The sequence below is a fragment of the Cervus elaphus genome, chromosome 12 (genome assembly GCF_910594005.1).
Source record: "Cervus elaphus chromosome 12, mCerEla1.1, whole genome shotgun sequence".
In the NCBI taxonomy this organism is placed as follows: domain Eukaryota; kingdom Metazoa; phylum Chordata; class Mammalia; order Artiodactyla; family Cervidae; genus Cervus; species Cervus elaphus.
Genome location: NC_057826.1, coordinates 81,603,965 through 81,631,411, shown reverse-complemented (window position 1 = coordinate 81,631,411; position 27,447 = coordinate 81,603,965). Strand labels below are relative to the sequence as shown.

Sequence of the window (27,447 nt, the reverse complement as noted above, 5' to 3'; positions counted from 1 at the left end):
AGCAGAAACAGAGACACAGACATAAGAGAATAAGTGTTTGGACACCAGAGGGGAAGAAGGGGAAGTACTGGGAGACTGAAACTGACGTATTTACGCTACTAAGTATAAAACAGATAACTAATGAGAACCTACTCTATAGCACAGGGAATTCTACTCAGTGCTCTGTGGTGACCTAAATGTCCATCTCAGTGGGAAGGAAATCCAAAAAAGAGGGGATATGTGTATACATAGAGCTGATTCATTTTGCTGCGAGTAGAAACTAACACGGCATTATAAAACAACTATTTGTTGTTCGGTCACTCAGTCGTGTCTCGACTCTTTGAGACCCCATGGACTGCAGCATGCCAGGCTTCCTTGTCCTTCACCATCTCCCAGAGTTTGCTGAAACTCCTGTCCATTGAGTCTGTGATGCCATCCAACCATCTCATCCTCTGTTGTCCCTTTCTCCTCCTGCCTTCAATCTTTCCCAGCATCAGGGTCTTTTCTAATGAGTCAGTTCTTTGCATCAAGTGGCCAAAGTATTGGAGCTTCAGCATCAGTCCTTCCAATGAATATTCAGGAGTGATTTCCTTTAGGATTTACTGGTTTGATCTCCATGCAGTCCAAGGGACTCTTAACACTCCAATGCAAATTAATTTAAATAAATAAAACAAGGTTGTGATAGGTTTGAAGCCAAGCCTGTCTGTGTGTAAAAGGATCAATATCATTATCAGTCTGGACTGTGACATGGGCTCACAACCCTGAGTCCTTGAACACTCCAAAGTTAAGACAGATGTGGGATACGATGTCCAGAAACCCCTGATGTAATGTTCTGCACCTGGGTTGGAAATTGATGCTGCTTCTCTGTTCCAGGTGCCTTAAATCTTCATTTTAAGAGTATGTATAATCTTTTAGTCATGATTTCCTTCGTATATATGGTGAGAGCTTCCTGCTTGTAGTGAAGTGCTATTTGTGATCCTAAAACAGCTGTTCTTTGAAGGGAGATTATCATAGAAACAAAGGCTATATCTCAGAATGTTTCTGCAACTGGGAAACTGTGAAGCTCCCGGCATATTGGTTTGGGGACTTTTTTTTTTTTTCCTTTCTTAAAGAGACTTGTGTTTGAGAGCACAAAATTTGGGAACCTTGACATAATCAACACGTGAAAAAAATCTTTCACAACCACCTCTAAGGCTTTTACATTTTTCATAAAAGCACTGACTTAGTGGCTTTTGAGAATCGAATTTAAGTCTTTGGTTCCCCTTGGGGTCTGGAGCTCTTTCTGCTTGGAACCTTTGCTAGTTCCATGATGCTTTCAGAACTGGAGTGCTGACGTATGGAGGCTTTATTGTGCTTATACTTAACACCTGCACAGAGAATATAAACTAGAGAGTCATTGTACCAACTTCTCTTATAAGCCTTATGAGGGAAAGTTAAATGCCTGTTGAATGTGTCTTGACAGAGGCAGAAAGCAAGAGATAATTATACATTAAGGCCAAAAAGAGTTTAGTGAAGATCTGTCACAACATCAGTTTAGTGTAGTAAGCAGTGTGAAATGTACTTGACACAGAAACTCAAGATCAACATGTATTAGTTCCTAAATATTCTACCATTTAGGCAGTAGTATGATGCCCGTTGAGTTCTCCTGGTAGCTCAGCTGGTAAAGAATCTGCCTGCAATGCAGTAGACCCCAGTTCGTTTCCTGGGTCAGGAAGATCTCCTGGAGAAGGGATAGGCTACCCAATCCAGTATTCGTGGGCTTTCCTGATGGCCCAGATGGGGTTCAATCCCTTGGTCAGGAAGATCCTTTTCTGGGTTGGAAAGGCCCCCTGGAGGAGGGCATGGCAACCCACTCCAGTATTCTTGCCTGGAGAATCCCATGGACAGAGGAGCCTGGCAGGCTACAGTACATGGGGCCGCAAAGAGTCAGACACAACTGAGCGACTAAACACACAGACATATGATGCCCATTAAGGGGTTTCCCTGGAAGCTCAGACAGTAAAGAATCCATCTGCAATGTAGTAGATGGGGAGTTCGATCCCTGGGTCAGGAAGATACCCTGGAGAAGGGACTGGCAACACACTCCAGTATTGTTGCCTGGAGAATTCCATGGACAGTGGAGCCTGGCAGGCTACCATCCATGGGGTTGCAGAGTCAGACACAACTGAGCAACTAACATACACACCTGATGCCACTTAAAGGAACCAAGTGTACTCGGAACCAGAGAAATTAAGGTAGTTATTAAAAGGATAAAAATTGTTGTGTGTGGTTTGGTATCAAGGATGGCATGTGTAGAAGAGTCTCTTTCATCTCAGCCTTTAAATGTAGCCTGGCCCAGCCTTTCCAGTAAGATGAGATGTAGGCCTGTCTGGAGACCATAAGGCATTGTCTTATGGACACAATGGGACAAGGACAGAGCATGTGCCCTTCGTCACCCTATATGCTGCTCACCCAGCCTTGTGTTCACTGGACAGATGCCACTTACTCATCCAGGTGGTCATTCAGTGGTGCCTATCTATTCTGTCCCAGGCACAGTGGAGGGACCCCTTTGCTCCCTCTAAGATTTGCTCCCAGCCAGCGATGGCCTCAGACGTGCAGCGCAGGAAGGCAGTGCGGATGCGCAAAATATTTAGCTCATCTCATGGTGCTCAGTGTAGTGATAAGTATGCCGTAACCAAGAAATTCTGAGCCTGCCAGAGCTGTCCATCTCTTTTCTGCAAAACCCAAGTTCACTTGCTTTGTAATCTCATCATTTGTCCCCACAAAAACCCTCTCTAAAACTCTTTTCCAGTCCTTCCTGGCAGCGCTCACCAGACCACACATGCCTCTCGGGTTAAAATTTCAGCACCATGATAGCATCATCACAGGAAGGAGCTCTGTCGCCAGTGGACAAGAGTGACCCATACTCTGCTCAGTCATTGCCCAGACCTCTGTCTACCTGGTCAAATTCTTGGCTTGGCTCAGTCGATCCCTGAGTTTAAAGACTAGAGTCGTTTACTGTTTTCTTCCTCCTTATTTTGCCTCTCTCTTCACAATGCCTGGCTGACCTCTGCACTAGCCCCTGCCTTCACTGTCTTGCCTCATTTTACCTGTGGTATGCTCCCCGCTCCAATGGAATGTACTTCCATTTTGATTAACATGCTCAATGTCCAGCCCAACCAACTGATCCTAGATTTTTTCTACTGCCTGAAGTCCAGCCAGCACCTGACCTCCCCACCCCATTCTTGCTGGCTATCACTTAGAGGACTAATTGTGTGGCATTCTTGGACAATGAAGAGATGGCCAGGTGCCATTTTGCAGAAACACAAACTGACCCAAAGAAAGAAACCATTTTGGTCATTGGGTCAAGAATTGTAGAGCTAGTGTTTTCTCACCATCAGAGAAAGTGTGCCTCTGAATTTATTTCTTTGGCTAATCTCTGGAACTTGACAATGGACAAAGGTATTGTACAGGCAGTAAGAAGGTGGAAGGAGGCAGGCAGTGGCCATGTGCACACAGCCCTAAGCAGGATCCATATTTCCAAGGCAGAGTATTCCTAGGGTGACCTGTATCCTTTTAGCTAGAGACATTCAATTCTCCCCTCATTAATGCCAACAAGTTGGGGTACTTACTTTTCCTTTCCAGTCCACAAACTTGTAAGTAGAAAAGTTTAACCCACACGGTCTGGAGGGAAAGGGATGGGCTAAATGATAAGATTTTTACTTAATCCCTTAAAGGCTGGGTCCCAGTGGGCATCCTGCCAGCTGTGAACTGAATCTTTTTTTTTTTTTTTTTCCAGTGGGTTTGTCATACATTTGTGAACTGAATCTTATTCGTCTTTATAACTCAGCACAGTGTGCTTAATGTCTGTTGAATTTCATTTAAAAAATCTCTTCTTAATGGAAGCAGATTTGTCACTGGACAAAATTTTTTTTTCCATTTATTTTTATTAGTTGGAGGCTAATTACTTTACAATATTGTAGTGGTTTTTGTCATACATTGACATGAATCAGCCATGGATTTACATGTATCCCCCATCCCGATCCCCCCTCCCACCTCCCTCTCCACCCGATTCCTCTGGGTCTTCCCAGTGCACCAGGCCCGAGCACTTGTCTCATGCATCCCACCTGGGCTGGTGATCTGTTTCACCCTAGATAATATACATATTTCAATGCTGTTCTCTCAAAACATCCCACCCTTGCCTTCTCCCACAGAGTCCAATAGTCTGTTCTGTACATCAGTGTCTCTTTTTCTGTTTTGCATATAGGGTTATCATTACCATCTTTCTAAATTCCGTATATATGCGTTAGTATACTGTATTGGTCTTTATCTTTCTGGCTTACTTCACTCTGTATAATGGGCTCCAGTTTCATCCATCTCATTAGAACTGATTCAAATGAATTCTTGGCTGAGTAATATTCCATGGTGTATATGTACCACAGCTTCCTTATCCATTCGTCTGCTGATGGGCATCTAGGTTGCTTCCATGTCCTGGCTATTATAAACAGTGCTGCGATGAACATTGGGGTGCACGTGTCTCTTTCAGATCTGGTTTCCTCAGTGTGTATGCCCAGAAGTGGTATTGCTGGGTCATATAGCAGTTCTATTTCCAGTTTTTTAAGGAATCTCCACACTGTTCTCCATAACGGCTGTACTAGTTTGCATGGACAAAATTTAATTCCACAACAGCTTTTGCTTCCTATTAATGTTATAGCCAGCACTGCTTTTTTACTCAGCTAATAACTATGCTTAATTGGAACATTATTTTAAAATAATGGTCTCAAGTTATAGCTGCGTTGTAAATTTTCACAGCAAGAGTAGTTTAAAAAAGCGATTGTTCTGATTGAAAACTGTCCTACAAAGTTTCTTACAAGAACTACCCTCTGGCCCAGTATGTCACACAAGACCAGCCCAAAGAAGCACTGAAACATTTTGTGGCCGATGACATATTTAGAGACACTTACAGTCAAAGTTATCCCTCTAGTTACAATTAAAATGATAGCAAGTTGAAGTTCAGAAAGTCTCAGTGCCTGGCCAATTAGCAACAGAACTGAGACAAAGCTGTAGGATAAATGATAGTGTTCTGCCTAGCAGGATTCAGGTACTGGCCTAGACTGGGGCTTGGGTGGGTGGGGTGGGTAGACAATTATTTGTTTTTTTAAAAAAAAAAAAAAAAAGGCATCTTATTCCTCAGACACTGGAGTTGCAGTTTCTTTTAAACACGCATTAGTAATACTTCAGTGCTGCCACCAGAGGGTAGCAGAGAGAGGCAGGCAGAATGGAATCCACTTTTTTCCCCCCCCAGTTGAGAGCTAGAAAGTTCACTGAACAAATTCTGACTTTTTCTCCAAAATAGATTATGCTTTGTTAAGTACGAAATACTCAGCTGTGCATTTAAAACAACCTGAGGCCATTAGTAGTTTTTTAGGAAAGAAATAAAAACAGATTTTAGACCTCTGAAAAATATTCACTCAACAAACTTTTATGAGCACTTACAAACTTGGGTGGCTCAGCTGGTAAAGAATCCACCTGCAATGCAGGAGATCTGAGTTCGATCCCTGGGTTGGGAAGATCCCCTGGAGACTAGAACAGCTACCCACTCCAGTATTCTGGCCTAGAGAATTCCATGGACTCTGTAGTCCATGGGGTCGCAAAGAGTCAGACAAGACTGAGCTACTTTCACTTCACTTCACTTCACTACCCTGCTGTACTTGGGTTACAGGATTGATCAAGAACTAGTCCTGTTCCTGAGAAGCTCACCATCTCATAAGAGGCAGACATATATTCAAATAACTAACCATCAGATCAGTACTTTACTAGGGGAATGTGTAAAAATGATTTGCAAAGGCAAAGCCAGCTGCTTTTCTAGCCTCTCTTGAATCTTATTTCTCTGCCCCAGCCTGACTGTCTCTTCAACATACCTGACACTCACAGGCCAGTTTGCCATGCACTTTTGTTCTAGGTCAACAACATGAACAGCCTCCTCCCTCCAAAATACACGTGTGCACAGCTCCCCAAAATCAACCCTCTCTCTGTGATGCAGCTAGATCCCCTGAGACTTGTTCTCTTTCATGTCTCCAGAAAACCTTCAAGAAGTTATTGTCTGTGTTCATTTTATAACCACTCCCCTGCCTAGCAATCTTTCTTATTGTCTTGAACTCTTAGGAAAATTGTTTTTATCTGCCATTGAACATGTTCAAACCATGTCTCCGAATAGGTCATAAGACCTTTGATGACGGGAACTATTCCTACTCTTCTTTGTTGCCCCCACAGTGCCTGGGAAAGCCCTGGTGCAGAAGGTGTTGACATCTCAGGATGGAGGAGTGTGTGTGTGTGAACAGTTCTGTTTCTGAGGCTTCTCTTCATCAGCACCAGGATCTCTGCATGTCTGCATCCAACACCCAGTGTTCAAACACTTCTTGTCCTTGCAGGATCACAGTACCCTATTTTTCGCTGTGTGCACAGAAACACTCACGAAGAGGTTCCTGAGAGCTACTGTGACTCAACCATGAAGCCGACCCCCGAGGAGGAGCCCTGCAACATCTTCCCTTGCCCGGCCTTGTAAGAGGACCTCTCTGTTTTGGTCGTGTGTTTCTGGCTCAGGTTGCTTTTGCATAGGACCCTAGAAGTAAATATAATCTGATTTAAAATGAGACTTAGTCTATGCATAAAATGCAATCTGTTTAGCAAACATACCTGTCTTTCAGGACTAACACAAGAGCTCATAGCACACTCCCAGGAAGCCTTTGGTGAATCGGAGCAACTAGGTTTTAGCTGGTCAGGGAAACAAAGAGGGAAGCAAGGAGTTACAATCCAATGTGGTCAGTGCTCAGCGGAGCTGTGTACAGAGACACAATTACCAAAGTCACAAACATGTCTGCCTGGGGAGCGTCTCAGGAGAGGTATTGGGTTAGTTATTGACCAACTCTTCTTTTAGAAAAACAAGGCGGGGAACTTCCCTGGCAGTGCAGCGGTTAAGACTTCACCTTCCATTGCAGGACGTGTGAGTTCAATCCTGGATGGGCAGCTAAGATCCCACATGCCTCATGGCCAGAAAACCAAGACGTAAACCAGAGGCACTATTGTAATAAATTTGGGGCTTCCCTGTTGGTCCAGTGGTTCAGAGTCTGTCTTGCAGTGCAGGGGACACAGGTTCAACCCCTGGTCTGGGAAGATCCCACATGCCACGGGGCAGCTAATCCCATGCACCACAACTGCTGAGCCTGTGCCCTAGAACCCAGGAATCACAACAAGAAAAACCACCGCAGCGAGAAGACTGTGCACTGCAACTAGAAAGTAAGCCCCTGCTCTCCACAACTAGAGGAAGTCAGCACGCAGCAATGACGAACCAGTACAGCCCAAAATAAAAAAGATAAATATTTCTTAAAATATTGTAATGCTTTCAATAAAGACTTTAAAAATGTTCCGCATCAAAAAAAAAAAAAAGAGAGAGAGAAACTTAAAATAACAAGGGGGAAAAGCCCTGAAACGGGACTAAAACATAATTCTCAAACTAATAAGAACATAGCTCTTACCCAAAGACACAATGGACATGTGCTAATGTCTTATTTAAGTAAGTGGCAAGACAGGATGACAGAGGAGAATGTGTGACACTGATGTGTAAATAGTTAACAAAGAATAACGAAGGTTGGAATAAGACTTCTAAGTTAGTCTCAAAGCGGGTTAATGTACTACAGGGTAATAAAACTCACCTTTGGAGTTATTTTGGTGACTAGATTAAAAAAAGAGAAAAATCACTTGTCCCTTCTTGGTTTTCTGTAATTTTACGGAACGTGGGTCCTAATCACTGATGAATAGGGTGTGGAACAGAGTCCCATCCTTTACGGAGTCCGATGGGCGGAGGCAGGCTGCCAGGCGCTGCCTTCCGCTGGGGGTCGCCCGTAACCAAGGAGTCTGATGCTTCTGTGTCCTTTGGGTCGGCCAGCTTCCGAGTGAGAGGCTCTCTTCCTGTTGACTGAAGTGACGGTCCTTCTCGCTGTCTCCTCCCGCACAGCTGGGACATCGGGGAGTGGTCCGAGTGCAGCAAAACCTGCGGCCTGGGCATGCAGCACCGGCAGGTCCTCTGCCGCCAGGTGTACGCCAACCGCAGCCTGACGGTGCAGCCCTACCGCTGCCAGCACCTGGAGAAGCCGGACACCGCCAGCACCTGCCAGCTCAAGATCTGCAGCGAGTGGCAGATCCGGACGGACTGGACCTCGGTACGCGGGGGGCGGCCTGCTCTGGAGCTCCCCCGCCCTCCCGCCTCTCCCCTCCCAGACCCGATGTGGGGGAACCCTGGGTTCTCCAGGAGGACCCTTCCCGCAGTTTCCTGGAAGGACTTTCGTGCGACGCATAGCAAGTGCTGGTTGCCAGATAGACCTAAGGGCCGACTTTCAATCAGGCTGACCCATGGGAGCCGGGTGCACACAGGCTTCCTCTCTCCTGTGTCGTGGTGGGGTGAAGACCAGTGACTGCTAGAGTCAACTCCTCCTTGCCATCCTGCTCTCCCATTTCAAAGCTGACAGAACTGAGGCCCAAAAGATCAAAGGAAGCCTGGGATCCTCCCCAGGTAGCATCGCATGGCTGGGTACACAGCCACCCAGGAGTCACGCCTTACCCTGTCCTCTGCTCAGGCGGTGGGTTAGGAGACCAAGGGTGCCCTGATGGGAGGGGCCCTCGGAGAGAGCACTGCCCACCGCACTGACGTGCATTTGCTGTGTTTTAGTGTTCGGTGCCCTGTGGAGTGGGACAGAGGACCCGGGACGTGAAGTGTGTGAGCAACATCGGGGACGTGGTCGATGACGAGGAATGCAACATGAAGCTCCGGCCCAATGACATTGAGAACTGCGACATGGGCCCCTGCGCCAAAAGCTGGTTCCTGACCGAGTGGAGCGAGAGGGTGAGCGAGGGGGAAGGCGGGCAGGCGGGACCAAGTCTGCTGGGCTGATGGGCAGGAGTGTGCACCAGGAGCTGCCCCAAACCACACAGAGATGAATCTCTAGTTCGAAATCCCAAGGGTGATTTCTGACTTTTGGGGAGAGGCCTAGAGATGAACTATCATAGGCTTTCTATCCTCCTATGAAGACTAAGGGCCTCGGAGATCAAGACATGGGTGTGAAAGAACTTATTTAATTCTCCTTAGCATGTCACATGAATATTAAATAATGAAGTTCTAAATAAAGTGCATAAATGCATCATACCTTTCCTACATCTTGGGAGTGTCTGGCATAGAACAGCCACTCAGCAAATGACAGGCCCCTCCCCTGCTTCTTACAAACTCAAAATCGTCCCCAACATTCCTCTTCCCAGGAGCCAGGCCACCTTGGGGGTCCCTGGTGTCAGGTGTCAAGGAGGAACTGAAAGGTGTATATAGTTCATCATTATCCCACCAGTTACCTGTGTACAAGGGAAACCATTATGAGTTCATCTATCAAAGACAAAAATAAAATTTATGTTAGAAGAGAGAAAGTGAAATAAAAGTTGTTCAGTCGTGTCCGACTCTTTGTGACCCCATGGACTGTATAGTCCATGGAATTCTCCAGGCCAGAATACTGGAGTGGGTAGCTGTTCTCTTCTCCAGGGGATCTTCCCAACCCAGGGATTGAACCCAGGTCTCCCGCATTGCAGGTGGATTCTTTACCAACTGAGCCACAGGGAAGCCCTAGAAGAGAGACGGGTGGCAGTAATGGTTGCACAACATTGTGAATATACCTAATGCCCCTGACTTGTACTCTTAAAGATTATTAAAATGGTAAAATTTATGTTATGTGTATTTTACCACAATAAAAAAAGTTTAGGAAAAAATACTAAGCGCAATTAAAAGATGCCTGGGGGTAGGAGAGGGAGGGGGAGGAGATGATGGTTTGGCCTGTCTGCTCTTATGGAAGCTGTTGATTGATGGGCAATAGGAGTACTCTGACCAAGGCAGCTGAACTGCTCATCAAATGAGCAGTGTCTGGGTTTCTGGATTCTTCAGAAGACTGTGGAAGTTTAGCCGGGATGGAGGTATGAGTGGCTGCCTCTTAGTTCCTCCCTATCAATTAGGCCAAGTCTGCACCACTTCCCTTAGAAGAATCCCTCAGGGTGCTTCCACCCCGTAATGTGCCTACAAATCCCTGCAAACCTGGTTACAGTGCAGGACCAGAGGCCTCCTGCCAGGAATGTGTCCATCCATCCAAGTAATAATGGAAAAGGTGAGGGACTGGGTCACGGGCCCCCAGACACACAGACATGTGTGTGCATGCTTAGTCACTCACTCATGTCCGACTCTTTGCGACCCCATGGACTATAGCCTGCCAGGCTCCTCTGTCCATGGCATTCTCCAGGCAAGAACACTGGAGTGGGTTGCCATTCCCTTCTCCAGGGGATCTTCCTGGCCTGAGGATCAGACTCAGGTCTCCTGCATTGCAGGTGGATTCTTTACCATCTGAGCCACCGGGGAAGCCCCAGCCACACAGATAATAGGGATGTGACACATACTGATGTGCCTGGCTCCCAGACCAAGCTCTCCCTTTCTATCAGTCTGCCTCCCACTTTACCCCTAGCTGTGCCCTTTGAGGAATGGAACCACCTGCCTTAGTATCAGGCAGCAGTGTCTTGTGAGAGACTTCAACCCTCCATTCCCAGACCAGGCCAGACTCAGCTACTAGCAGGCAGACATGTGCCCGAGTTTTCGTGTTCTCATTCTTCTGCTGCTGACTATACAGTGAGCCCTCTACATAGGAACCTTCAAGCTTTGAACGTTCAAAGATGCAAGCGTGCATTCACATGTTCAGTCACGTAAGTTAGTTCACGTGTCTGTCATACATTGTCATGTGTGTGCATTCTCCACAAGTGGTTCTGCTTTTGTGTATTTTACTATACGGTGCTGCATAGAGTACAGAGTACAGTATCTTGATTTCAAGCCCAGGATGTCCAGAAGCAAGCATAAAAGCAGTGGTGATGTAGCTGATACTGTATTATACTTTTCAAGGTACTGTACTATAAGATTAAAATATCTTCTGTTTTTATGTGTTTGGTTTTTTTGTATTATTTGTGTGAAAAGTATTATAAACCTATTAGAGTACAGTGCTACATAGCTGATTGTGTCAGTTGGGTACCTAGGCTAAGTTTGTTGGATTTATGAGCAAATTAGGTGACTCAGTGGCAAAAGAATCTGCCTGCAATGAAGGAGACTTGGGAGACATATGTTCAATCCCTGGGTCAGGAAGATCCCCTGGAGGAGGAAATAGCAACCCACTCCAATATTCTTGCCTGGAAAATCCCATGGACAGAGGAGCCTGGCAGGCTACGGTCCATAGGGTCAAAAAGAGTCGGACACAACTTAGCTACTAACACATACACTTGGGAAGGAACTCCTTTATATGTAGGGGACTAACTGCATTTTTTAACTTGAAAGCCAGAACAGGTAGGCTGACAAGTGTAACTGTATTAATCACAGCCGTGGGACGGGATACTCGGAATGAAGACTGTCCCGGGAAACCCAGATGGGTGCCGTACTGATGTCCCATAATGGAGGAAACCGTGAATGACAAGTGGTCAGTGGTTTCCAAAGGAAAGCGTTGGTAGGGAAATGAGGGGTTCTGTCCTCCTTCACCTCCTCTGCCAGGGACTTCAGAACCTGTGGGGAGGCCTCCTCGCTAACGTGCCCGTCCTGTCTCACAGTGCTCGGCGGAGTGCGGGGCTGGAGTGCGGACGCGCTCGGTGGTGTGCATGACCAACCACGTCGGCAGCCTGCCCCTGGAGGGCTGCGGGAGCAACCGGCCAGCAGACGCCACCCCGTGTGACAACGGGCCCTGCACCGGCAAGGTCGAGTGGTTTGCGGGGAGCTGGAGTCAGGTGAGTGGCCAGAGCCGACGTGTCTCTGTCCCCGGTGAGAAGCAGCATAGCAGAGGGGTCAGGAAACAGGGCTTGGTGTCTCCCAGGGATGCTGAATTTGAATCTCAGCTGTGCTACCCGTGATCCTGGAGAAGCCACTTATGCTTTTGGAGCCTCATTTGGTCAACAGTGTTTATTGAGCACCTACTATGTGCCCTTCAAAACCCTTGGGCTACATAATTGAACAAAACAAATATTCCTGCCCTCAGGAGGCTTATGGTCCAGCATGGTTTCCTTTTCTATACAATGCTGATCGTGCCAGCACCTATGAGGTTATTTTTAGAAGAAGCGAAGTGATGTTGACAAAGTATGTGATGCAGCGCCTGATGTACAATAAACACACAATAAAGTGTAGCTCCTATTGCTCTTATCGTATTGCTGTTGTTAATAAAGTCAGTTTGGGCTGTACTTGAAAGTCAAAAGCAGAAATAGATATGATCCAACAATCCCACCTCTGGATATATACCCAAAGGTAAGAAAATTATTACCTGGGAGAGGTACCTGCATCCCCTACCATGTGGGTAGCAGCATTATTCACAGTAACCAAAACATGGAAATAACCTAAGTGTCTGTCAGCAGATGAATGGGTAAAGAATATGTGGTATTTGTTTATAATGGCGTATTATTCGGCCTTTAAAAAAAGAAGGAAATCCTGCTGCTGGCAACAACATGGACGGACTTGGAGAGCATTATGCTAAGTGAAGTAAACCGGACACAGAAAGACAAACACTGCAATGGTATCACAAGTAGTGGAATCTGAAAAAAAGTTAAATTCAGAGGAAGAGAATAGAGGGATTTCCCTGGCGGCCCAGTGGTTAAGAATCTGCCTTCCAGTGCAAGATATGCAGATTCAATCCCCCCGAGGAGCTAGAATCCCACATGCCACGGAGCAGTCAAGCCCATGTGCCACAGCAGAGACACAGCGCAGCCAAAAGCAATAAATACAGAATGTTTAAAAAGAGACAGTCAGTAGGGTGGTGGTTGCCAGGGGCTGGGGGTGAGGGAAACAGGAAGAGATTGGTAAAAGAGTTCAGACTTTCAGTTATAAGGCGAACAAGTTCTGGTGGGGGGAGCGGTCTAGTATGTAACATGGTGTCTATACTGCAGTGGATAATACTGTACTGTATAGTTGAAATTTCCTAAGAGAGTAGAACTTAAGTGTTCTCACATATGCATGTGAAAAAGGTAAATATGTGAGGTGATGGGTGGGTTAACTTGATTGTAAGGACAATTTCACAATGTATGTGTATACTATATCATCATGAGCATACTTTTAATATATTACAATTTTATTTGTCAATTACATCTCAGTAAAGCTGGGGGAAAGAAGCAGAAACACAAGAAGCTACGTTTGTTCATTATGAAGAACCAATAACACCAAATACCTCAATAAAGTAACCTAACTGACCAATTAATTTTTTCCTTAGAGTTCCAAAATTGCACATGAGCCCCCTAAAATCATTCCCTCTTTGACCTGTTATGATGACCATCGGTATTTTGAGTTCTCAGACCATCTAGGATTTGGCTCCCAGGGCTGGCTTGTTCTCCAAAGAATTTTGGCTGATGATCATGATTTATATATTCTCTGGACCTCCGGCTCCATATAGAATTTTATTTCTTTTAAGTAGCTTTAAAAACAGACCCTGAAAAAAATGGACTGCCTTGTCCTTGTAAATTGATACAGCCCCTTTGGAAAGCAATTTGGCAATAAAAGTCAAGAACCATAAAAATGTTCATTTGCTAACCCACTCACCCCACTCCTAAGGATTCATTTTAAGGAAATAATTAACAGGAGAAAAAAAAAGCCTTTTTCAACAGAGATGTTCATGACAGCAGGGCAATTAGGAATATTATGGCATATCATAACTCATTACGGTATTATGTAACAACAACAGTGATAATTAGGAAGATGTGGAAAGAACATATAATGGCAAGTGAAAAACAGACTATGTTAAAGTATGTGAACCCTATCTCAACCACTTCAAAGTATAGCTTTTTATATAAACAACATGAGCAAATGTTTTCTCCTCAAATTTCCTTTAATATTTTTATAATACAAACTGTAAAATATTAGCAAATTAAGAAAAGAAAGAATTCAAGTACTACCAATGCTACCCAAGTTGGTATCAGAGTTAGGCATACTTGATAACTGATCCCAGCTCTATGTCCCCTTAGTTCTCTGACTTGGGGTGGGTAATTTAACCTTTCTGAGCCTGTTTCCTCATCCAGATAGGAGAATAATAATACCACCTTTTTTAGAGTTGCTATTGGATTTTCATGAGACACTGTATGAATGGGTTGTTGCTTGGCACATGGGGAGTACTTAATAAATATTTGTTTCCTCTTCTCCATGTTTGTTATTTTTTTCTGCCAATGTTTCTATCTCATTGTTGGCAGCAAAATATCTAGGATCTAAACCCCAAAGATAATTCGGAAGTGAACGGTGTATGGGACACTAATTACACCAAGTATCTGTGGAAACTCTGGGAGAATAGTGGAGGACAGGGAAGCTTGGCATGCTGCAATCCATGGGGTCACAAAGAGTTGGACATGACTTAGCGACTGAACGACAGCAATCTATGGAAACTGAGACAATGGGAAGAGTCCTGTGTGAAACTGCAGTATCAGGTCATAACAGCCTTCACACAGAGCAGATAACCAGTGCAATTTAACTCACGTGTCCCCCAGTGTCTGAGGAAGAAGAGAGGGGAGCAGGATTCAGTTCTTTTTCATTTATGGGCCTCCTATTAACTCTAGACCTACTCAGAGAACAGGCTTCCCCAATGGCTCAGGTGGTAAAGACCCCCTTGCCAATGCAGGAGACCCAAGAGATGCAGGTTAAATACCCTGGGTCAGGAAGATCCTCTGGAGAAGAAAATGGCAACATTTTCTTGCCTGGAGAATTCCATGGACAGAGGAGCCTGGTGGGCTCCAGCATTCTTGCCTGGAGAATTCCATGGACAGAGGAGCCTGGTGGGCTACAGTCCAAGGAGTCACACAAAAGCTGGACATGACTGATCATGGGCGCAAGCACTCAGAGAAGTGAGAATCACATGAATCCTGGGGAAGGCAGCGTTTATTTCTGCTAAGATTAGAAACATGCAGTGTATCGCCCTGTCATCCAAGGGGTCAGGACCTGATTGACTGTAGACCAGGTTTTGTTTCTGAGTTTATAAGACTGTCAGAGCCTGCTGACACCTCCCTGCCCTGGGAATTGGATATTATCCCCAAAGAAAATGAAATAGAGCATGCTTAGTTATTGAAAGTAAGTCTTAAACATTAATTGACTTCAAGGTATAAAAGGAAATATTCTTTCCAGACCCATAGTTTGAATGAGAGTTGGCCTCAAATGCCCCACTGGCCTGGTTACAGTGGTTGGTCCAGATTGGACATGTTACCCAAGCCGAGTCAAACTGAGTCCTTCCCTGGGACTTTTCATGTGGCCTTAGGGGAAAAGACTCCCTTGGAAGTTGTGAGCTCAGGGGCTAGCAGTGGTCCTACTGAGGCTTGTAGAGAAGCTGTCCCAAGAGAATGAGACTTCTGAGGTTTAGGGACCCTTTTTCTACTCTGGAAATGGAGTAGCCCAACTCTTATTCATAAGATATTCCACCAAGTCTATTACTCATGCCCAGATGCTTTCTTTCTTCTCTGTCAATTCTGGGTTTTCTTCATCCTTGTGTGTACATGCATGCTCAGTTATGTCCAACTGTTTGTGACCCCATGGCCTGTAGAACACCAGGCTCCTCTGTCTGTGGAATGCTCCAGGCAAGAATACTGAAACGGGTTGCCATTCCCTTCTTGAGGGGATCTTCCTGACCCAGGGATAGCACCCGTGTCTCCTCAATTGGCAGGCGGGTTTTTTACCATTGAGCCACCTGGGAAGCCCTGCTTCACACTTAAATTATCTTAGTTCTTGCGGGGGCGGGAGGGTCTTCCACAGTCTTTAGCCATTAGGAGCAGGCCTCTTGTCTGCCCCTGTGTCTGGGTCACATTTATTCTCTACCATCTGAACAGACAGCTCCAAAACTAAGAAGCCTTGTAGTTTTCTGTATACCTGTGAAGATGGCAGAAAACAGGCTCAAAGTAGAAATTGCTGATGGGGAGGTTTATCATGGGCTGTGTGACTAATCTGTAGTCTGTTGGCTTGGGTTTGAGGGCTTTTTTTGCTGTGTGGTGACATGGGTTCCCCCCCACCATTTTTTTTAATTTCACCATGTGCCTGCACATAGAAGCAAGGCTAGTATTAAGAGTTGCAGCTGTAGACATTTTTACAGGCTTTTCATAAAGGCAATAGCTTCTTTAAAGTCTTTAAAAGTGTATAGATCACAGCTTATAAAATTTTTTCAATCAAAAGGTAGTAAGAGTACACCAAACATGAACAGAAAATATTTTGCAAAGTAATAAATGCTAACTAGAATAGCTAATAGGCAGTTACATGCATCGTATTTCCATAACCTAATGCAATGAAGCAAGACGTGTAATTATCTGACTGGACTCTTTGCAATCACAACCTCAGTGAGCTTCGGCTCCAAGTAAGGAGCCAGGGAGTTGGATTCTGTGGGCAAAGGCTTCCTGCTGGCTGCCCTGTCGGAAGGGGAGGGTTGATCATAAGGGACATTGTCCCAAGTCCACGGTCTTCTTCTGAGTTTTGTGAGTCCCAAAGAGTTTTAATGTAGCACTTCACCCACATACATGCAGACTCTGGGAAAAGAATTCATTCCAAGCCGTACCCCGCCAAAGGCCAGCAGATAAGCTAAATGTTAGTTCGTTGTTTTACAATGAGAGGTGTCAGAGTCTACCAGACAAAACCAATGACTGGATGGCATGCTCTGTGGGATAACCTATGGGAAACCTGATTTCACTCCCGTTTTACTGAGGGCATCAGGATCTCAGCCACCAGCATCCTCAAGACGCGAGAGTTCAGGGCAGATGCTCTCCGTGCCAGAAACAGAGCTGTCAGGAAAACTGGAACCTCCCTGAAGCAATGATGGAAAGTTCTGGGAAACCTTCCTTGATGGATGGTATTTCTCATCCCCTTTCTATCATGTGACACTTGTCTTTCTCTGCTTCCTTCTCTAGTGTTCCATCGAGTGTGGGAGCGGGACCCAGCAGAGGGAGGTGATCTGTGTTAGGAAGAACACAGACACCTTTGAAGTGCTGGACCCCTATGAATGTTCCTTTCTGGAGAAACCCCCCAGCCAGCAACCCTGCCACCTCAAGCCCTGCGGGGCCAAATGGTTTAACACAGAATGGAGCATGGTAAGGCCTGGTGCTCCCCTCCACTTCCCCCCACCCCTCACGGCCAGCCCATCTCCTGGGTGCCAGGCCCTGGGCTCAGCCCAGATTCCCTGCATAATCTGCTCTCCTTGGTCACAGCTGGGGTGCCCTGGACTCAGCCTGCTTGGTGGGGAAGAGGGAGCCTGAGGCTGGGACTAGCTTGACTTCTAAACTATAGAGGCCATAAAATGGTGACTCTCAAATTTTCATGGGCCTAAGAATCAGCTGGGATCTTGTTTGCAAAGACTGATTCTAGGTCCAACTTGGCCAAGGAATTTGCTTCTTAGGGTTAGGTTTGATGTTGGCCACGGTCCTTGAGAAAGCAGGAACAGACCACTATTTTCTTCTGCCATTTGGTTTGGTTTGGAGAGTCTACAAAGGACCAAACTCACCAGGTCACATCAAATGCCACAAATTCCTAAGACATCTGCTGGGAATAGCTCTGATGTCCCTTAACAGGTAAACGAATGAACAGAGGTTTGTCCAAACAATCGGGTGCCACTCAGCAACAGGAACCAAAGAACTGATACCTCCTATGACATGGAAGAACTTAAAACGCATTTTGCTAAGTGGAAGAAAGACTCCCCTCCCCCCACAAAGCTACAGAGCATATAATACTGTCTACGTAATATTCTGGAAAAGGAAAAACTATGGGAACAGAGACCAGACCAGTGATTGCCAGAGGATGGGGTGGGACAAATCTCACTACAAAGGGCCAGCACAAAGGAATTTGTTCTGTGCGATGAAAGTTCTGTATTGTTTGCAGCGGGAGATCCACGATTCCCTGAATTTGTCAAAACTCAGAACTGTGCGCCACAGAAAATGAATTTTTCCGCATGTAAATTTTAAAATAAATAAGTGGGGACTCCCCTGGTGGTCCAGCGGCTAAGACTCCACACTCCCAATGCAGGGGGCTTGGGTTCAATCCCTGGGTGGGAAACTAGGATCCCACAACTAAAGATGTCATATATCACAACTAAAAAAGATCCCAAATTCCACAGCAAAGATTACACATGCCTCAACTAAGACCCAAAGCAGCCAAATAAGTAAATAAATATTTTTTAAATAAATAAGTCAATTGAAGCAAATATGAAATATATTGTTACAATAGTAACAAAAACAGTGATGAAAGCTAGACATTTTTTAAATTCACCTTGTTTTATAAATTTGCATTTGGAACAAAGTAAATATTTTATATAATTTAAAACAAAATTATTCTTTTAAAGAAATCCCTAAAAATGGAAAATGCAATGAAACAAATTAGCCTAAATATGTATGCAGTTGGTGGCATCAGCTCTCTTGCCTGTGGCTCTAAATCACAATAATCTGTCTATCTCTAAGGACAAAAAGAACTGCAGAAAATTATTTACAGTGTTTGCAATAACCACACTTTTACTGGTGGCTGTTGTCCTATGTTCTGAAATGGTTGGGTGTATAACAGGTGATAAAGTAAATGAATAATCTACTTCCCAGTATTCTGATGATACATGTAATAGTAGATATGATGCTATAGTTCTGTTATCCCCAGTTGCCTTAAGAAACAGGATTCTCACCTTAGGAGAAAGAAGATAACAGACAGAACAGAAGAGATTTAAGCGAAAATCCAGCTGTCCTGAATCTGACTTAGAAATATCAGTTTGAACTCACGAATCAATTTATCTTAAAAAAAATTTTGTCTGTTTTATCCACTGAAAGATCCTGGAAACAATGGCCAACCTAGTAGCAAAGGCCATGCCTATCAGCTGGAATCTGGTTTCAAAATGCCGCTCTCTGCGACTTCCCTGGTGGTCCAGTGGTTAGGACGCTGCACTTCCAGAGAAGGCCTGGGTTTGATCCCTGGTCAAGGAGCTAAGATCCCATGTGCCAAGCAGTGAGACCAAAAAAAAATGATAAAATAAAATGACACCAAAATACCATTCTCCACTGAAAGGAGCCAAAGAAAAATGTCTGATTCCAGGTCTGGGACTGTATAGATAGATATAAATTAAATCAGGATGACTTTTTACACTAGGCAGCAAGGAGGTTCTTAAAGATGAGTTCATGTCTAAAGAGTTCAAGAACCAACTCTGAGCTCTGGATAGCCATTGATGGGGCATCAATGAGCATCAGGAAAAATAATAACTGCCATGCGTTGAAATCCATGGCATCTATAATCCATAGAAATTATAGAAATCCATCCATCTATAATCCATCCTTTTATAAGTTTAAATCCATCCATCTATAGTAAGTTTAAATCCATCCATCTATAATAAATTTAAATCCATCCATATATAATAAGTTTACAATGATTAAAAAACTAATTAGAAGATCCACCATTGTAGGATGTTAGAGGAACCAACTCATTATTCTGAAAACTGATAAATAAAGGAAAATAATCAAACATTTGCCCTGTCTTTCCTAAACAAGCCTTACCACTGGGTAACCAGAGAGTAAACATAAGTACATAAGTGAAGAAGGAGTGGGAATGCTTTAGATTCTCAGCTTATAAAAGAAGAAGTGGTATTAGGATATTATCACCATTTTTCAACTCCAAATGAACTAATGGATCTGCTCTTGAGGGAGTGTTGACCTCCTCCAAAGAGAGACAACTAAACAAACACATCCTATGAAGTAGTCTCACCACACACACACACGCACACACGCATGCACGCACACAAATCAAACCTGCACCTGATAAAGGTGAATAGGTTGGATCCAACATCCTATCTGTGGGGAATGTGGAAGATAGAGGAACATGTCAGCCTGTATCACAGGGAATGCACTCAGCAAAATCTTAAACTGTGGGAAACTCTTCAAGACAGGTGATTCCATTCCTCCAACAACTAAAGTACAAGGGCAAAAACACAGGGGAGGGAGCCCATGGATTAAAAGGCCTATCAACCAACTGCAGTGTACAGACCTGATGTGGACCCTGATCCCCACACCCCAAAACATCTCTATTTTAGAAAGCTGACATGTCAGTAACGGGCTTTGAAAATTGTAACTGGACTTTTAAACTACAAAATAAAGCAAGAAAATCTAAAATAAAATTGAGATTCACAAGCAAAATGGAATATATGTTTGAAGAGAAGAAACTATTGTTAATTTCTAGGTGTAATAATGGTATTGTGGTAATTTTTTAAGAATCTTGGCTGTTTAGGGCTACAAACTGAAATATTATGGAAGTGATATGATGTCTAGATTTGCTTCAAAGTAATTTGAGATGTCATCCCGGAAGGGTACAGATGGGACGTGGCTAGCCATGAGTAGATGTGCATTGAAGCTGATTAGTAGGTGCAGGGGAGTTTGTTTTAATATTGTCTCCTTTGGTAGATGTCAGAATTTTCCAAAATCTGCCTTCTCTGATGTGCTGAGCTAATGGGCTGCCAAGAAGTCTAACTTTCTTCCTTTCCCCTCACAGTGTTCCAAGAGCTGTCAGGGTGGTTTCCGCGTCCGGGAAGTACGCTGTCTGGCAGATGACATGACCCTAAGTAATCTCTGTGACCCTCAGTTGAAACCAGAAGAAAAAGAATCCTGTAACCCTCAGGACTGTGTCCCTGAAGTTGGTAAGTAGGGAGTTGTACCTTGCAGTAAAAGATTCATCTTCCTTAATCTCCATCAAATTCTCTGGTGTCAAAATGCCAGATTCATCTAGGTCTCTCTGTGACTGTGTGCAAAGTCATGGAGTTCAGAGGGGGTCAGCATCCTTCAGGTGTAAATTTCATAGTTTAAGGTAGCTATTGATAGCATAGATGGCGAGCAAAGAGAAACTTACTTGGGAATTAATTAAAATGGAAATGCATTCAGAGATTTGGTTCCAGCATCCTTAAGGTCAGAGTGGACAGATTTCAGCTGCATGTTTAAAGAAGAAAAAATATATGCTCTCAGCCCACACTCACACCTTCCGTCAGTAGTAAACAGTGGGACTGGGACGAATAGCCACACCCTCTGCCCTTTCTCATTCCCTAAGGCCAGGCTGCTCCTCGTGCTCAAAGTCTTTTCCATTCTCCTCTGCCGCAGATGAAAACTGCAAGGACCGGTACTACAACTGCAACGTGGTGGTCCAGGCCAGACTCTGTGTCTATAACTACTACAAGACCGCCTGTTGCGCCTCCTGCACACGCGTGGCCAACAGGCACTCGGGCTTCCTCGGGAGCAGATAACATCCCACTCCACACCCGTGGGCAGGTCCGGGAGTCTGTGAGCGGTGGGACCGGCTGGCCGCTGCCCTACTGGGGGCCCCCTGGCCTGTGGAGCTGCCAGTCAAGTTAGTCCGCACCCTGCCTTCGTAAAGTGTACACGCAGTGCCCAAGAGCAAGGCCACGGTTGTGCTTTGAGCATCACCATGAACTGATGACCCCTCCTCCAGAAGCCTGGCCCCTGAGCTCTCTGCAGACCAAGCGGTGGGGAGTGCCTTCAGCTCCCAGCTGACTCCATCCTGGCACTTTCTAAGTCAGCAGCCGGGCCCTGTCTGGGCGCTGCCTCGTCCCTGGCGCTGCAGGCCCTTCCAATATCAGTGCCCCAGGGAGAGTCAGAGGAGGCAGCACCCCCACCCCAGGGCCCCCCTAAGGCTTGCTAAGATGCCTGCATTCCTCTGTTACCTCAGCCCGGCTGTGCCTATTTTCATGCTTAAAGACCTTAGGCTGTTTTCCTGCCTTATGACACAAATATCTCTTGCCAGTTTAGTGCTTTACTGTTTGGAAAGTATAGTCAGAGATATTAGCTCATTATGGCTCATGGTGCCCCAGAATGGGAGGCAGGGAATGAATCATGGTCCCTATTTTACTGACAAGAAAACTGAGACTCAGCTTAGGTAACTGACCCGCCAGGTATGAGGTCATGGACTGACCCATGTGGTCAGTCCCAACCCCTGCGGTCTGACCACAAACCTTTACCCCGAGGCCTGGCCAGAAGTCTTACATCTGCAGAATGTGGCTTCCTCTCAGACCAAGAGGCTCAGAAGTTTCCCACTTAGCAAACAAAGCCTAGACCTTTGAATTCTTTCCTCTGGCCCAAAGTCAAGTCTTAATCTCCTGCACTCACTTGTTTCAGGAGTCTTTTTTTTCCCTTCCCCCACAAAATCGCAGGACTCTGCATGGGTTCTTGAACCCCATCCTTAACAGAACTAGCCCATGAGATAAGAAAGCCATCGTGGTAGCAGGGTGATTGCCTTAAATTATTATTCTTCTCCCCAGTGGGAGACACCACCCCTGGAATCCTACATCAAGGTCACTTTTTGTCACCCAGAGCAGATTTCCAGAGCACACAGCCCTGTAGCCCCCTGGGCTCTTGCCTCTTCTCAGTCATCTGCCCTGGGCCTTCACCACACATCGCCCAGAGGAAAGTCCAGCCAACCTATCCCAGTAAGAATCCTATGTTTATATTAGAAAGAGTCTCCCTTGGGTCTTTCTGGTTTGATTTGTGGATTTCTCTTTGCATCCTGCCCCTCGCCTACACACACCTTGCCCCATGACTCACAAACCACATCTCCCCTCCGAGGTGTGAGCACTAAGATCTTTATTAATGCAATCAGCCTGGGGAAAGGGGCTGTGAACTCCTCCACAGTGGCCACAGCAGTAGGGTCCTTCTTGATTCTCTTCACATAACTCTAGTTCACAAGGCCTCAGGGTGGAAAGAGAATGCAGTGCGTATGGAAGATAATCTATCTGAAAAAAATCAGTGAAGAAAAAGAAGGGGGAAATTATATATATATATATATTTGTATATTCTTACACCCACTAAGAAAAATAATCAGGCTGAACAAATTGGAAGCGTAAAGAAAATTTGTCTTATTTAGTACTATGGTCCTGGGCCTATTTCCCATTCAAAGAAAATGTTTGCTTTGAAATTTATAGCAACTGAGTTTCTCCCATGAGCGCTTTAAGCCAAAAATCTGCTAATTTGATGATGATGTGCTTTTGGAAGCAGTATCAGCAGCTCAGTCTGACACACCCCATCATGCTCGCATTACCCTTGGGCTTTCAGAAATTCTATTTGGCCTTACTATAAGTGTCCTTCTCTTTCTGGAAAGCCCCAGTCACCTTTTTCCAAAAGCACACCCATCTCTCCTTGATCCTTATATAACTTGTGCCATAAGCAGCAGGGCAGAGGCCCAGATTCCCGCGCCCACCAATCAAAAGCAGACCAGAGAAGCCAGGCATACGGCTGGTTCCTAGCCAGCACTCACTCTCTCGCTCTTTCATCACTTGCCTTTGCTTCTCGTCCCAGGGGAGGGTATCCTTTTTGCACCTGCTCTCTGATCTTCCTGAACAAGCCAGTCCTTTGGAGGATTCTTTGGAGGAGGCTGTCTTTACATGCTGGAGGGCAGAGAAAGATCAATGGGTGGAAGAGCAGAAAGGCTGATTTCAGCTTAAATGAAGGGAAAACCTTCTAGCCATCCAGGCTGCCCGACACAGCAGAGGTGTGGCTGCCATATGAGTGGGTTCACCAGCCTAAAAGGGCTTTCTCCACCAAGTGGGAGGTGAGCATCCCAGGTTCTTCCAACTCAGGATTCTCATGACTGGCCTGGGGCTTTGTCTCTTTGACATCTAACAGTGTCCCTAAGTCGTACCAACAGTGCTCTAAAGGATCAGGGATGCTCCCATGAGAATGGCCATCCTGCCAGGTGTGGAATTGGGTAGGAGCAAATGAATCAACCCCAGGTCTTCAGGGGAAAGAAGTACTGAAAGTGAGCATCTTTTTTTCCTCTTGCAACAAATAGTTGAGCTAGTCTTGAAATTCATTTGTCTGGAAAGGGCATGAGTTACTAGATTCATGGGTTTATCAACTTGTTTTAAAAACGCAGTTTTTACTAATTTCCTAGTTTCTTATATCAGCATCTAAATGCCTCCATTCTTAGCACAACACACATGATAATGTCCAGTACCATTTCCAGTGACAATGCTCCTCTCTCCTTCCAGAGATGTCTCTTTCCCATTTTCTTGTCCCCCTTGTCTCACCCTCTCCTTCGCATGACCCTCCATCTCCCATCCCCTCATTCTGTTCCCATAGCTGGCCGTGATGCAGAATTGAAATTTACATTTTAATACTTTTTTTCTGCAAACCAAATTGCATCAGTCCCTGCTCTGCATTTTAAAATTAGATGAATTTAAGTTCTGTGCTTTTCTCACCGAAAAATCAAGAAAGCTCCAAACAGAAATAGTTTGCTTTTGTGTGTGTGTGTGTGTACTATCACATATTGGAAAAGGAAAGTGTGCCCCTTGCAAAGGGCAAAGGCTATTCAGGGCAGCCCGTCCTTCCCATTCTCACATGGACTCTTGTTTCTCCCCTTAGAAAAGGAGCAATATAAGAAATATGGCACTGAAACAAACAAGCTTGTAAACCCAGCCACCAGATAGAGCTGGTTCAGCTCATGAAGGGCATGTTCACTGCCTGCTGCTTGCACGCTGGTGGGAACCCAGGTGAGCACCGCCGGTGTGACGGCAGCACTCACAACTGTCCCTGTCTGTCCCCATGCCTTACTTCTCTGGCCCATGGCTATTGGAGTATTTATCATTTACTCGCCCCCAAAGGGTTTAGCTTTCATGATTCCTTCCTTTAAAAAAGAACGGCCTTCCAGAGGGATGAAAACGAGGGACACTGTTTTCATTTGTTGCTATCAAGTTGTGTGGCAGAGAGAGAAACCCAGATGTTACTAATGCCTTTCTAAACCTGTGGCTGTCTTTTTCTAATTTGAACATCCATTTTCTAATATCAAAGACACACATGCAAGTGGTAGAAAGAAATATGATTTCCCTTTTAAGGAAAGATTGAATCATCAAACCTGAGGGAACCTCTGTCAGCCTGGCAGGTGGACACCAACACTGCATCCTTGCCATACGAAACATTTTTAGTGTGGCTTAGGTGGGAAATTAGACAACTTCGTAATGAAATTGGTGGATGCCAAGAAGTTGGAGTGGTAACAGCTAAATGACAAGTTCTAGGGCCAAAAATGTCTGAGAGACTAGAATAAAACCCAGATCTTTGAAATTCACCAGGAAGCAAGATAAAGTCCCACCTTTGGATTTCAAAACAAAACTATAGAAGTACAATATGGGGAGCAGGTAAGAGTTTCAGTTGGCTGAGCTCAATGCAGGTCAAGAAAGTGGGATGAAATTACCCCCCCTAAAAAAAATACACACGAAAAAAAACCCAAAACAAACAAAAAGCCACAGAGCATTCAGGCATAAGGAGAAAACATTGGTGAACCCTATTTGTGATTGCCGTAAACTTTAAGAAGAATGTTGATAACATATAACATTCAGATGAGCATGCCTGATCCTGAGGAGGGGTGCAGACTGTGGGAAGCAGTGCAAGGACTTCAAGAGGATGTTTAGGCTGGAGGAGAGGTTTGGGAAGCACCAGGAGAGCCATCCTAGGAGGTGAACGCTGCAGGGAGGCAGATTTTAGCTCTTGCAAGAGAACTTCCTTTCTACGCATGAGCACCTTTGGAAGGTAGAGGACTCCTTGGTAGGTACTGCTGACTGACCCGCTCCTGGAGGTCTCAGCAGAGTCTTAATGGCCATCTGTCATGGATGCTGAAAGGGGTTGGGGGGACCCGAGCACCTAGCTGGGGCAACAGGACTTTTAAGATTCCTTCCCGTCTGGACTTTGGTAACTCTGTAAGTAGAACAGATGCAAGGGATTCACCTGGTCTGGGATGGCAAGTACACAGCATATGTACTTCCTGTTGCTATGACTACCGTTCTTAACCCAGTGTTGCACTCCTCCCAAGAGCAGAGTGTGACCTCATACCTCAGAGAAACACTAGCCAATTGATCAGAGCTGCCCTGTCTGGTCCTGCTTTGAGGATGAGTAACCAAACGTCCTGATGGCTAGTTCCCTGCCTGGGGTCACACGCCCTGATGGAGGCAGTGCCTCGACTAGACAAGGACCCTCTAAATACCATCTCTGTCTCAACTCACTTTGCTTCCTGCGTCTTTTCTGGAACACCATCATTCTCTCTACCCTGCACCACACTCCTGGTTCTTTCTCTCCAGTGGCTGGCCGTGGGAGACAACCATCGTGCCAAGGAAAAGTGGCCCCACGGGGTGGGACCCTCCAGACGGCTTTCTCAGCGTCTTCCAGCCGTTGACCCTTTGCCTCCGTGAGAGGAAAGCCGTTCTCTTACACAAACTTGATTTCCAGCTGCCTTGACCCCCAGATCCCCACCATTCAGTTTGACGGAAGGATATACTTTGTTATAACTTATTATTTTGTTCTTTGTAAATACAAGATGTTTATAGGAAATGTGTATTCTGAACTCGACCCGCGGAATGAGTCACTACACCAAAATAGTTCTATTATTTAGAATGTGTTAATTTTAAAGGGACCTAATAGGTATTTATTTACATATTCGATCCACATTTGTGTAAAATTATTTGATCCTACTAACCAGCTTCCCCAGAAAGTTGCTGCACATGGCATCTCATTCTAAGTCCATGGGTATACTTAAGTATACTGATTAGCCAAGTTCCTTGGTTTTTAAGATCAAATAGAAATGACTCTACTTTTCGACTCATTCAGGGGCTTTTTACCCCTGGGATTGTACCTGAAAACAGGTCTGTCTGGATTGCCACCTTTCCACCTTAAATATCATATTTGCTCATATAATCTGCCCTCTCCTCACCCTCAAATATGTGGAGAAGGAAATACGGGGGTCTTTTTCAACCCTTCTCTTTGTCTTGCCTCATTCATCAGAGTCACCAGCAGTAAGTGGCTCGGGGGGCAAACTTGGAGCTGGGAGGGGGGCAGGGTCCCCTGGCAGGGGCAAGGAGGGGTATACAGGAGCTGAGGCACTCACTGCTCTGACCACACCTCCAGGGTCCCCGCTGGTGACTGCTGAGGGGGGCTCTGGGTGGTCACCTCCACAGCCAGGAGCATGGAACCCACAGAATACTCCATCAACCCCATGTCACCCTTGGTGTCAATTATTGCTTAAAGAGGTGGAGGGTAGAAGGCAAATTATATGAGTAAGTAGTCTGCTTTCTCTTCAGCAAAAATGACAACTATTTTTGTGTATGACTAATTTATTTTTATTATTGTAAAAATACAATAAACTGGTGTTAAAAATCAGCTTTGTTAACACGTCTGTGCTTTCTCCCATGTCTATTCACATCGCACTACACAGCCTTCTAAAGAGAGGAGTCAGGCCCTTAGAGGCTGGTTAGTCTGTGGGACTTTGGCTTTGGGGGTAGCTGGACCCCTAAGAGGACAGGAATCATGGGCCTTCAGCCTGCTGGCTTACATGAATCCTCAACCGTGGATGAGGAACTTAAGATAAAATATTCAGATATGCACACTTCTTCAGGATTTCTTTTTTTTTTTTACATGCATACAGACATCTCTTTAAACCTC

General features: G+C 45.2%; 1 protein-coding gene across 6 annotated transcripts in view; it reads left to right on the top strand.

The window, feature by feature from the left end:
- THSD4 (thrombospondin type 1 domain containing 4) overlaps window positions 1-27,166 on the top strand; it is a 639,243-nt gene extending 612,077 nt beyond the window's left edge. For all 6 annotated transcript variants that reach the window (XM_043919742.1, XM_043919743.1, XM_043919744.1 and 3 more), the window contains 7 exons: window positions 6,390-6,519; window positions 7,973-8,177; window positions 8,684-8,857; window positions 11,623-11,796; window positions 16,915-17,094; window positions 20,513-20,657; window positions 21,112-27,166. In XM_043919742.1, the coding sequence (XP_043775677.1) occupies window positions 6,390-6,519; window positions 7,973-8,177; window positions 8,684-8,857; window positions 11,623-11,796; window positions 16,915-17,094; window positions 20,513-20,657; window positions 21,112-21,254 (1,151 nt within the window). In that variant the 3' untranslated portion in view covers window positions 21,255-27,166. The remainder of the gene's footprint in view (window positions 1-6,389; window positions 6,520-7,972; window positions 8,178-8,683; window positions 8,858-11,622; window positions 11,797-16,914; window positions 17,095-20,512; window positions 20,658-21,111) is intronic.
- Window positions 27,167-27,447: the final 281 nt, after the last annotated feature.